A 12,570-nucleotide genomic window follows, 5' to 3' on the forward strand; every position below is an offset into this window, starting at 1 on the left:
ATCTAAAGAACAAACACAACAACTCACTATATACTTAAGTCAGGGGCAAACAGGGACAACTACATTTAGACCTCTTCAAAATGTCTAATTTCTCCTTGGAGTTCTACAGATCACTGTATGATGAAAACACTAACATCAACCCAGTCTTACCTTCATCAATAAGCTCACCCTACCCAAACTAAATGACCATCACCAGTCCTTACTGATCCAGACCATTGCCAACTTGGAAATAAAATCAGCAATCAAGTCCCTCACAGTTGGGACAGCCCCCAGACCAGATGGCCTCTTTGCCCAAATATATAAATCATTTACTGAAGAGTTGCGTAAACCCCTGCTAACCCTCTTTCGTGAATATATGGACACTGGTCACAAATCGGAGGCACTACTGCAGAAGCCACCATAGCCCTACTCCCTAAAGAAGGAAAAGACCAGACAGACCCTAAAAACTATAGGCAAATATTGCTCATAGATTTAGACTGTAAACTTTACGCTAAAGTCCTGGCTAAACATATCAAAGCTACCCTGCCACTCTTGATCAAGACCATATCAAGCCACTTTCTTCAAAGGCAGACTCTCCAATGATAATGTTAGACTTTTGGGACACGTTCTCCAAATCCAAGCACTCCCCAGTTGCCGCAATAGCACTCAATGCTGAAAAAACATTCTATAAGGTTTTGTGGCCCTTGTTAAGAACCCCCTTGTCCTGCTTTAATCTAGTTTAGTGAGTCATAATGGTAATGGCCCTATACTCAAATCCCAGCACTAAAATAAGGTCCAACAGAGTGTTGTGGGACTTGTTACTGCTCATACAAGTTACAAGGCAGGATTGCCCCCTCTCCACCTCCCTTTTCAAACCACATTTGCTGTTGCCTAATGAACAAAACAACTCTATAGGCATAAATATTAAGGGCAGAGCTTTTAAAACTGCAGGAAATATGCGAACAATATTTTGATCATAACAGAACAAGCAGACATAGCCATCACTGAAATTATGACCAAAATCGATGACGATGCTGCAGCTTTGGCTTATACCCTTAATAAGGATAAGTCGGAGATTTGTCCACTGAATATTCTTTGCTCCAAAGAAGTCTTGGTGAAACCCGAGTTTAGCCTGGCAACCTAAATTCCGTAAATATTTAGGTCTTGAATTCAATTACAACCTTACCAAATGTATCCTACGCAATGAATCCATAGTGCTACAAAAAGTTCAAACTTTTATTAGAAGGCTGGTCACCAAAATTTATGACCTGGTGGGGCAGTCTTGAATCCATAAAAATGGTTATTGTTCCATTTGTTAACTACTTACTAAACATGTTCTCCATCCTTTGCTTTGACTAATTTTTCCATAACTTAGACCGCCTTCTCAACAAATTCATTTGCAACTCTAAAAAGCCAAGTATCTCCTTAAAGAAAATTCGTCTACCTAAACACTTAGGCTTTTTGGATGCTCATGGGGCAAAATGGTTTTGTAATACTCCTGAATTTACACCTCCATGCCTCTCCTTGGAGTGGTTGCTAACAGACAAACTCCCTCTGACGTGCCTCCTAACTATTTATAAAGGTCATCCTGTCCTTGATAACTTGATTTTAAGTCACACTAGTCGTATCCTATTTTATCTTGATCTTCGTCTTTCAGATATAAAAATCAAACACTACCTACAGTTCTCAATCTGGTTCAATCAGGACATCAAACTTGAGCCAATTTCCCTGTTGCCATTTCATGGAAGTCAAAAGGGATCTGTACGGTGTGTGAGCTTGGTTCTGGAATACACCCCCTATAGTTCTATAATACAGGGGGAGGCCATCGGGTGGGTTGACTATCTGGGTGCGAACACATTTGGGATGTGCAATCAGGAAAATCATCACTGATTCATTCGATATTATGTGTCTAGTCATGTCTTTCCGGGGTAATCAGGATCTAAGCCTGATTAACATCTACTCCCGCCCAGTGAATTATGGCAAAGTGTCTTGTACACTCACTAACCTTGAGACACTTTTGACTTCATTCACCAACACCAATTATATTATAATTGGCGGTGATTTTAACTGTCATTATGAACCCCTGAATGGGTTAATCTGCCCAGTTTCCCAGGAAGAGGACCAAGTGTGGGATATCCCCCTGTCCAATACCTACCCCACGAAGGCCTGGACACCCTTGGTCCTTCAACTTACTTCAATAACATTGACTTTCTCGCTAAGGGCATGCAATGGTAGGTTTCCCGCAGATAACCCAGGCAACCCCACCTTTGAAAGAAATGGCCAATCTTCTATCATTGACTATATAATGCTCAGTATGGGACTGTGGCCCAGGATTCTGGACTTTCAAGTTAAGAAACGATGTGAAAGTGACCACAATCCCACTGTAGCAATTTTGGAAGGTTTTACTATTTGCCCCCACCCTGTTAATGATCTCTCCACCTTAGCCCCCCTGGTTAAAGCCAGTGGTGCTCGTAGAGTCAGATGGGAGAAGATCGCTCAATCTCAAAGGGACCTTAGTGCTATGTATACTGAGATCTATCCCCTCCTTGAGAAGACTTTGAGTGAACCCAACTCGATAGAGGGTCACTCAGATCTGGATATGACAGGAGCAACCCACACAGAACTCTGTCGTATTCTAGAGTCCCACTTCTGTCGGAAAAATAGGAGAAGTAAGGCTCCCGCAAGGGGGAACAACACCTGGTATAAGAAATCCTGTAGGGAAGCCAAGTCTCTGTTATTGACAAATCTTAAGAATGCCAACAACACACTAATTAAGGAAGCGAGGACTCATTACAGGAAAATCACCAAAGAAGCGAAAAAAGACTGGGAAACAAATAGATGGGGTGAGATCTCCATTGCACTGAGGAATAGGGATTCAAGGTCGTTCTGGAATCTGGTTAAGACCGGATCGTCATGTTCCCAACAAGCACTCCAACCCAACATTGGGGAAGAAATCTGGCGTGGCTATTTTGAAGACCTATATGCCTTCAAGCCACTTATAGTAAACCATACTCCCCCTCTCCCCAATGTTTTTATATCTCATACCCAGGGAATGCTTCAAAAGTGCACTCTCAACGAAGTCAAAGTGGCTCTTAGCAAAGTCCTTCCAAATAAAGCCCCAGGCCTAGATGGGATCCCTGGTGACCTTTATAAGAGCGAGCCAGACATCTGGGTTCCTTATCTATACGGCCTTTTTAACGCAATTTTAGCTGGAATGCCGTTACCTTCTACTTGGGCTGGTGCCGAGATTATACCAATCCATAAAAAGGGTTCCCCCCTTGATCCGGCAAACTATAGGCCGATTAGCTTAATTGATGTCGCCCAAAAGATCTTTGCGCGTGTCCTCCTAGCAAGATTGCAAACATGGATGGACGATTCCAACATCTTAACCCCTTTCCAGGTCGGCTTTAGAGCCAAAATGTCAACTGTGGACCAACTCTTTAGGCTACAGATGATCCACTGGAAATCTATTATCTTAGAAGGGGGCAGCCTTTATCTCACGTTTGTGGATCTAAAGTCTGCCTTCGATATGGTGGGTCGTCGCCAGCTGTGGGAGCTGCTAAAGGGGATGGGAGTCCCCCTTTATCTCTGCGACCTACTGGAGCGATTACACAAAGATACCTTTGCTAGAGTAAGGTTCGGACTAAATGGTGAACTTACGCACCCATTTGGAGTAGAGAAGGGAGTGAGGCAGGGCTGTGTACTAGCCCCCACCCTCTTTTCTCTCTTTTTAAATGGGCTGGTTGAGGATATACTGACCATAAAAGATATAGATGCACCTAGGTTGGCGGGCAGGAAAATACCTGCTCTAATGTTTGCAGATGACACCCTGCTCCTGTCCAGGACGCCCATGGGGATGGAAAGAGTCCTGGACGGATTTGCTTCATTCTGCAGGAAAAGGAATTTAGTCATCAATGTGAGTAAGACCAAATATATGGTCCTCCATGCAGACATCACAAACCGCCCTACACCAAAACTAGCCGGCCTGCATTTAGAACGGGTGGACATCTTTGACTATTTGAGCTTGACTCTTAATAATAAAATGAACTCGGGCCCCCAGATTTCAAAGGTAAACCTTAAATTTGCACAGATAACTGGGGGAATTATAAAGATGTACAAAAATAGCCCATTAAAGTTGATTAGCCCCCTGGTAGAGGTATACAAAGCCCAAGCAAGGGGGATGGTGGCCTATGGTGCGGAACTATGGGGCCACAATAAAGTCGACATTTTGACCAAGTCAGAAAACCATTTTTTTTAGACAATTACTTGCACTCCCTATGAGCACTCCTATGCAGCCGCTTAGGATGGATTTGGGTATACAATCCATTGCTGATATGGTGGCTTCAAGACCGGTTATGTATTGGCGCCGACTATGGAGCACTCCCGAACTTGCTGTATTTCGGGAGGAACTGAGATCTATCTTGACTACCCCAAAATCAGGCGCCATTCCCTGGTTAGCATTTGTAAAAAAATCTCTGAGGGCAATAGGGAGAGAAGACCTTTGGCTCACACCCGAGGAGTCATGCCCCTTATCCTCCAAAAAATCTCTGGCAAAAACCTTGGAGGATCATAATCTGATTCAGATTTTCAGATCAGTGCATAGTCCCAACTTGACCTCGGTATTCCTCGAAGTTAAAAATGGCTATAGCTTCGAGCCTGCACTAGATCTGATCCACCCGGTCATTGCCAAGAAATTATATATACAATTCAGGCATGGCTCCCTCCCGCTATTTGCAAGAACGAATAAGTGGGTTGGTTCTAGTAGCCAAACCTGCCCTTGGTGTGGTGATCAAGAAGAATCAGAGGTTCATGTTATATTCTTCTGTGCAGCCTACAAAATCCCCGTCGAAAATGGATTATCCAGTTGGCAAAAAACATGGGGGGTTAGGACCTATAGAGATTTGTTTAGGCTGCTGAAGTATGACTCTTCTCCCCTATTTGTCACGGTGATTGCTAAATTCCTATTTTCAATGTGGTTAACCAGGAGACGTTTACTATTACATTAAGGTAAACCTTGTGATACTATCCATCCTAAACTTAGTGCCTTTTTTAGACCATGTTTGTATGTCTTTATACATACATTTTCAATTATGTACTAGTTCCCTTGTATTTATTGTATAAGTTTTATGTTTTTTGTGTGTTTATGAACTTTTATGGCTGACAGCCGAAATAAAGTTTTTCTGACTGACTGACTATAATATTTAAAAAACATTTGGAATACCCCTTTCTGATTTTTTTGGCTTCCTCAAATTGAAAGTTGCAGTCTCTAAACCCAAAGCTTTACCTTTTAAACCCGCCCGCTCCCATTCCTCTTAACAACACTTCAAAGAGATGGTCATGTGGTCTCCAAGAACTAATTCAAGCTCAGACCAGTATCAACTTTGCTATGTGATGCCACTTAACAGAAGTGGCAGAAGAACTGGTCTCAGGATGGCCTACAAAAGTCATCAGACATTGATTGGCTTAAGTTATTGACTTCCCCATTCACCAAAAAAATTACCACAAATGTTTCCCAGAACGAACTACATATCCTACATAGAACTTATTTTACCCCACACCGACTTACAACACTGGGCCTTATAGATGAGTGTAACTGCTGGAGCTGCAGTTCACCACATGCAGACCTTTGTCACATGCTATATGGTTGTCCCTTGAGACACCTCTTTTGGGCTGACGTTAATGACACCATTGGTGATATCCTATAAACGAAACTCCCCTGGAACTTTTCGTTCTCCGTTGAAATTTTTAAAAAAGAACAATCGGGCCCAAGTCATCCTAGTTGTTCCGGACTAGGTCAGGAGCATGTGGTACCGGAACTTCAGGACAACCCCATATACACGACAACCCCATATACACGACAAACTTGCAACAAGAAGATTTATTATTAGCTGATTTATTATTCACCCTCGCCCTCAAAACCATTCTCTCCTCCTGGAAATGCCTCCCACAACACATGGTGGGAGGGGTTGAGATACATGAGGTGCCCACACTCTATCCTCTCTACCCAATACCACTGGATTTTGGCTGACAAGGCTCTATGGAACAGCCTCGAACAATACTTGGAGGTAATTAATCCCTGAATGAGACACATTTACTATTTCTGTCCTAACCAGCCCATTGACACTGTGCCATACTGGTTCACATTCGAATGCCCCTCATCTCGATATACCGAGCCATTGTCACTCCCTGCGAGATACAGACAGGATCCCTAATCCATCCTCAAGAAAAGGTTGGGTATCACCTCTCTGCCTAAGTCTTCTCTTCACTATCTATCTCTCTTTCCTACTTTCTCCACCCACTTTTGTATTTCTTTCCCACCTCACGGTTGTGCAATAGAGATACTGTCCCGTAGCTGCACTCTCCAATAACTGTATACCAGCATTTGTACCATCAAGAATAAAATGATGGGACAACATATTCTGTACAGAATGTACTCCGCTCTTGATTGTATGCCAATTGTCTGTTTTTGTGTATTTAAACTTTCCATAAAAGCTTTTGAAATAAAAATAAAAAAGAACGATCGGGCCCAAGTCATCCTAGTTGTTCCGGACTAGGCCAGGAGCATGTGGTACCCAGAACTTCAGGGCATGAGCATCTGTCCTCTAATCAGACCATCACTTCTGGAGTATCTTCAGTTGCAGCAAAAGTATAGGGGCCTCCACACGTATCTGTGCAATTTATACCTACATGCGTGGCGATTGATGGGCAGTAATTGACTGCTTTTGATCTACTACCGGAGGTGATGGATGTCATTCTTGCAATTAGGTGGCCTTCCAAGAAATCCATTTATGCAGAGCGCTGGGGCCAATTTGTGGCATGGCACTCATAAAAATTGATCCTTTATCAGCAAAACACATTCTTTTGTTTGTTTTATCTTTGGCCCAACAATGCCCTGCAGTGGACATTATTAACGGATGTTTGTTGGCCCTTTCATCTTTACTACATTTACCAGACCAATCGTCATTGTTTAAACCTTCTGATGGATGCTTCTAATCAAAGAAATGTCACATTGCGAGTCTCCATAGATGGCATACTGGGTCCAGAAACTCTTACAATACCTTCTGCATGCCAGCAGGTAGTGCCATAGGCTTCGCCCCTGCCTCCAAACATAAAGACACAGAGCCGCATTTAGGCTTCAGCTTTGCATGCAATGGTCCGTTCCTGTTTTGCTGCACCTTTCAATACAATTCTAGGTCTCTGCTCCTATCTATTTCAGTTTTTAATAAACTTGTGATTTTCAAAAACGTTACCAGTGTACGGAAGGCAATATGATTCAAAATGTGTCCTGCTTCTCACTAGCAGTGTTGGTTATGGACATGCATATAGTCTGTCTGTGGTGTCTCAACCCCTAAACATAACTCCAAGTCCTGAGACAAATGCTCTGTGATGTGCCTGAAGGCTGTCAAAGATTGGAAAGCCAAACTCAATGTTGTCCTTGTCAGATGAGTAGAAGGCAAAGTTTGACACTCACACTTCAGGGAAAGGTCTTATAGACAGTGACTTCACCTTCCTCTTTGGATCCAATACTGACTCTAGAGCTAATGCGTCTGAGTTCCCTGGGCCATAATCAACTCTGCAGTAGATTGCAGCCTTTAAGAAGGCTATGCTGCATCTCTTGAATTTCATTCCAGCTCTCTCTGGTGTACCTTCAAGCCCCAGGGATGCATCAGGGTCCTCAGTCAAACATCCAATGGTGAGCCCACCCTTAGTGCCAGCTGATACAGTGTAAAGACTGCCCATTACGCCACTGGTGCCGGGACACGCCTTGACTTGTTTGCTGCATGCCTTGTCATATGATATCCCATCGACACTGCAGCTGGCTGCAGTGACATCAGTTTTGGATCTGGTTTCAATGCCAACCTTGAGATCCGGCCCTTCTTCAGCTAGAGTTCAACTTATGTTATGCTACACCATTATAAAAGTGAAGCCTCAGATTGAGGAGGGTTCTCCTCTGGTTCCTCTTCCCTGAAAATAGTATCTTTGGAGGATGAAAGCCATAATTGTTTTAGATGCTATTCAACGCGGATTAGTTGCTCCCTGCCTCTGTGGCCGCTATCTGAGGAAAATGCCTAATTTGCTTTAGTGATTTCGAGAGTAGCATACGTTTTGAAGCAGCCATTCCTGACTGAGGAGTTTAAGGGTAACATACTGACAGTGATACTTCAACTTGGATCTTCCACTTCTGAGCCTCTGTTACCATACAGTGCAGCTTTGGTACACCCAATTTTGTCAGCCTGAAACCCTTTTCAGCCCTCTAGGTGAGTCACCCCATTGCTAGGCACCATAGTGCAGTACTTGGGGACTTGCCCTTATGCAGACATCTGTGCCCACTTAGATGCCAGATTCAACTTTGCCTACCAGGCAGGTGTTTGTTTATGTCACACCAATGGGTTTTTCAAATTGTCCAAGCTGGCCATGCCATTCCCTCCTTCTTGGGCACCTCTGTTCAAGATTCCCCTGGTTTAACATTGATTGAATGCCCTTATCTTATTAAGGGAGTTACTGATGTTGCTAGCCAAGGGTTTGATCGAAATAGCACCTAAGCAGGCCGGTTTGCTACTCACGGTACTTCCTGGTACCTTGGATGGATGAAGGACTGAGGCTAATTCTAGACCTCAGGATGATGAACTCAGTCCTCAGAAAGGAGTTCAAAATTAGCACACTTGCGCAAGTAGTGCTGGCTTGGGTTGCGAGGATTGGGTGGTATTATTAGGCCTGCAGACCATGTAATTTCATATGCCATTCCTCAGTCACACATGAAATATTTGTTTCCTCACCTCTCAGGTATTTACAAAGGTGATGTTGGTGGTTACTGCTCATCTTCCCATGATATATGGAGCCATTCAGGAAATGTTCACCCTGAAGGCTTTATCATCTCCATAGCAAATTCAGTACATTCTAGCAATTATTCCAATGTTTCCATCAAGACTTACTTTTCCAGCCCTAGACTCCTTGATCGACTACCATAATGCAGGCTCCTGATGCCTCAAGCTCTGTGGCACATGCAGGTTTTTCAAAACAATCTGTTTGCAGTGAGCCGAGCTTTAGTGCAGCCTCTTAGACAAGATCCATATCCCTGATGAGGCTGTGGATGACAGTGGAAGACGACTGACACCAGTCTATTGAGTGACAGGCCTTTCTCCTTACCCCTTCTGGAAGTCACAGTATCTCTCGGTTCCGGTTGGAGAGTCCAGCTGGAAAATAGAGACCATAGGTCTTTGGTCTTAGTGAAGCTACATGCCATCTGTCAGGCTTTTAAGGCCTTTTTACATTCCATCATAGGCTAGTCGGTCCAGGTGCTGAAGAACAGCATGACCACCATGTGGTACTGCAACATGCGGGATAGGGTGGGGTGATGCGCACTTAGTCCAGAGGCATTAAAGTTGTTGCGCTGGCTGGCACTTCACTGGATCGCCCTGACGGTCAATCATCTAGTGTGATGCCTTAACACCAGAGCAGACATGCTCAACAGGTGTCCTCTCACTGACCACAAGTGGCATCTGCACCTAGATGTGGTACAGGGCAGCTTCACCTAGTAAGTATTTTGTGCTCTAGAACTCCCCCCAGGGTCTCTAGGAGATGCGTTCAGCCATTTGTTAGACTCCGGCCTGCACAGCCATTCATTAGACTCCGGCCTGCAATGCACGTTTCCACCTCTGCCGCTGATCCCTCAAATCCTAGCACAGAATCTTCTGGTATCCCCAGATCGGACCCTGAGCCTCTGCCCTGCATTTTACATTTCTCTTTGGGAAGATTTGCCGTCCTTGCAGAAGGGCAGTGTACTAAACTTAAACCTCCACAATCTACACCGTCGTAGGTAGAAATTGTGCAGAACCAGCCAGCCAAAGGCTTTCAACAATCCATTGGATATAGTGGATTTCATTTTAGCTGCCCACCGTAGCACATTGACCCCCGAAAATCGAATTTGGCTGTTATGTTATTCGTGTTGTCTTTATCCATTCAAGGCTTTGCGTTGGGCACAGCTAAATTACTCATCACAGCCTTAGTTTGTTTGCCTGCTCAAATCATGTTTCATGATTATTATTTTTTAAAGGCCATGCACATATGTTCCCTCCTGCTCCCTTTATTATTCAACAGTGGGACCTTAATTTGGTGTTGATTTTGAAAGCGTTTTATTGCACTCCCATCTGTGGATCATGTCAGTGAGCTTCAGCCTCTTTAATTGCAGCCTCAGTGTGCTACCTTTTCCCCCTGCACAGATGATATAGGCCCCGTGCATCCTTTCTCCAAAAAGTGGTATCACCTTTACATGTGTTGCAGTCCATGACGCCCTCCTTGTTCTTTTCCCCACAAAGAGGATGAGAGACTACACTGCACTAGTTTTACCCATGCAGCATGATGTTATGTCTGCAGGTGCTGAAGAGTCATGACTGAGGCCCATGTTGCCATCTGCCGGCACGCAGGAGCTATTGCAAGAGTTTCTGGAGCCAGTCCAGCCCCTCAGGAGATTCAGGAGTCGGGGGTTAAAAAAGTTAAAGAAGGTTACTGAAGGTAAGTAACTTTTTCATCTTTCTCACAACTCCTCCATTATTTGTAGAGTCTCTGAATAACTGGAATGCAACACACCCAGAGAGATAGCCAGTTGAACAATTCTTGTGTCTGTATTTACAAAGCAATATACACTGTCCCATCTGTTGTCTTTCTGTAGGGGCTTTAAGGATGTGACAACTGCACAGTTAATGTTGAGACGAGCTCAGAAGATGAAATCAAAGCAAGCAAGAAGTCGAAAATTACTAGGTGAGCAATTCAGACATACAATCATGATTATGTATTTTATTCGTTTTTATATAAGCAAATTATCCCCGTAAGGCTGTTATCTGACGTTCGTGCATTAACAGACCTGCCAACTTAATGAAACATTTCACAGTGTGAGAAGGAGGCGTGGTTATGAAATGGGCAGGGCCTCGTGTTGAGGACTGCTTCTATACAGGCACCTCTGCACCGTCCACTCTCGATTTCCCCTTATTCCAAAAAACACAAACAAACATAAAAGAACATGAACAAAAGCTTGCCAAGGTTGCTAACGCCAATGTCCTGGGGTGTTTTTACCCTCCTTAATTGGCATCGCTACTCAGAGCCTCCATAAACAGCTGAAAAGCCACAATTGTGCAGTGGTTTCCATCAGGGACGTTTTAGGGTTTTTGGGGGCCATGGGCCAAATGCATTTTGAGGGGCCCTGTACAGAACAGCTTTAATTTTTTGATCCTGTTTCAGCTATTTCAAGCCCTCTTTGGTCAAATTCTAAATGTGTTTACATCTAACATTCAGGAATAGTGACATGTGTTCAGTATTGTAACACAGCAGCAGCTCACTCATATTACTGCAAATAATCTCAGTGACACCCTCCCATTTCTCATATGTGAGGGCCTGTTTTGATCTAAAAGAAACTTTTTATATGAATGTTGCATGAAACAAAATGTCTATGAATGACTCTCACACATTAAAAATAAATGATAGAAAAACGCTATTTACAATAGCCTGTTTAAAAATTATTCAAGGTCATCAGGGCAAAACTCTCTGCAGAACATAGCTGGCTGTATCAGGGGGTTTACTGAAAGGCTGGGGCCCTCGGCCAGAGCCCACTCTGCCTATGCCTTAAAACGCCACTGGTTTCCATCTGTTTCCATCCCACCGTGTAATATTGGCACCTCACCTGGTGGGGAAACAGCCTTTACCACGAAGCATTTTCTACGCGTTACGTTTACAACGGTACACTTACCTCGTAAACGTCTTCACAATGCGTATTGCTTCAACGACGTCTTTAGCACGCAAGCAACGTCATCACGGAAAAACGTCTTCCTGGTCGGAAAAAAAAGCGTCAGTCCTTCGTTAGTGTCGGCGAAGACCTAAGAAAAAGGAAAAAAAAGAAGAAAGGGGGCTTGGGGGGGTCTCCCCCCCAAAAACGAAAAAGCGGGGTAAAGGCAAGATCGAGGTAAGGGCAATGCGAAGAAAAAACATTCCGTTGTAACGCATGCGTGGTAAAGGCATGCGTTGCAAAGGAATGCGTAGTAACGACATATATTCACCGGGTGACCATGTGAGGAGACCCGGTATCCTGTGGCAGTTCTGCAACAATGTGAAGTTACAAACTGAAAAAAACTAAACAAAATGAGTCAGCTGTGATTAATAAGGTAATGCTTTCGTTTGAATAAAGCATTAGTAAAATAATTATGTATGGTTATAAGCGAAAGTACTTCTGTATAAATTGTTTGCATTTGTGGGTCTGTGGATAAATCCATTGTTGACACTGAGAATGATTCAGTGGTGGAATGAGTAGATAGTTGCATGGGTGCATGAACTGATGGATGTTTCAGTGATTGAGTGCAACGATGAAAATGTGAGTCAGTACATGAATGGAAGTTTGACTGAGTGCATGGATGGATAACTAGATGAATGTGTGAGTGTATTGATGTATTAATCGCTGTATGAAAGATGGAAGAGCAAAATGCAATATGTGTTGGGCACTATTCCCTCTAATTTTTTTCTTCTGTGTGCGGCAGTATAAGGTTATGTGCGCCAAGAACCCAACCGCATGTGTGTGTGCAGCGACAAATAGTGCAAATATCAATC

General features: G+C 43.6%; 1 protein-coding gene across 1 annotated transcript in view; it reads left to right on the forward strand.

Annotated features, from left to right (window-relative positions):
• The window catches only part of LRRIQ1 (leucine rich repeats and IQ motif containing 1), a 1,142,626-nt gene that overhangs the window by 729,023 nt on the left and 401,033 nt on the right, over positions 1–12,570 (forward strand). Inside the window, exon 21 of the mRNA XM_085653925.1 lies at positions 10,649–10,737. Within this exon, the coding sequence (XP_085510051.1) occupies positions 10,649–10,737 (89 nt within the window). The remainder of the gene's footprint in view (positions 1–10,648; positions 10,738–12,570) is intronic.

Source organism: Triturus cristatus, chromosome 4_1 (genome assembly GCF_964204655.1).
Source record: "Triturus cristatus chromosome 4_1, aTriCri1.1, whole genome shotgun sequence".
In the NCBI taxonomy this organism is placed as follows: Eukaryota; Metazoa; Chordata; class Amphibia; order Caudata; family Salamandridae; genus Triturus; species Triturus cristatus.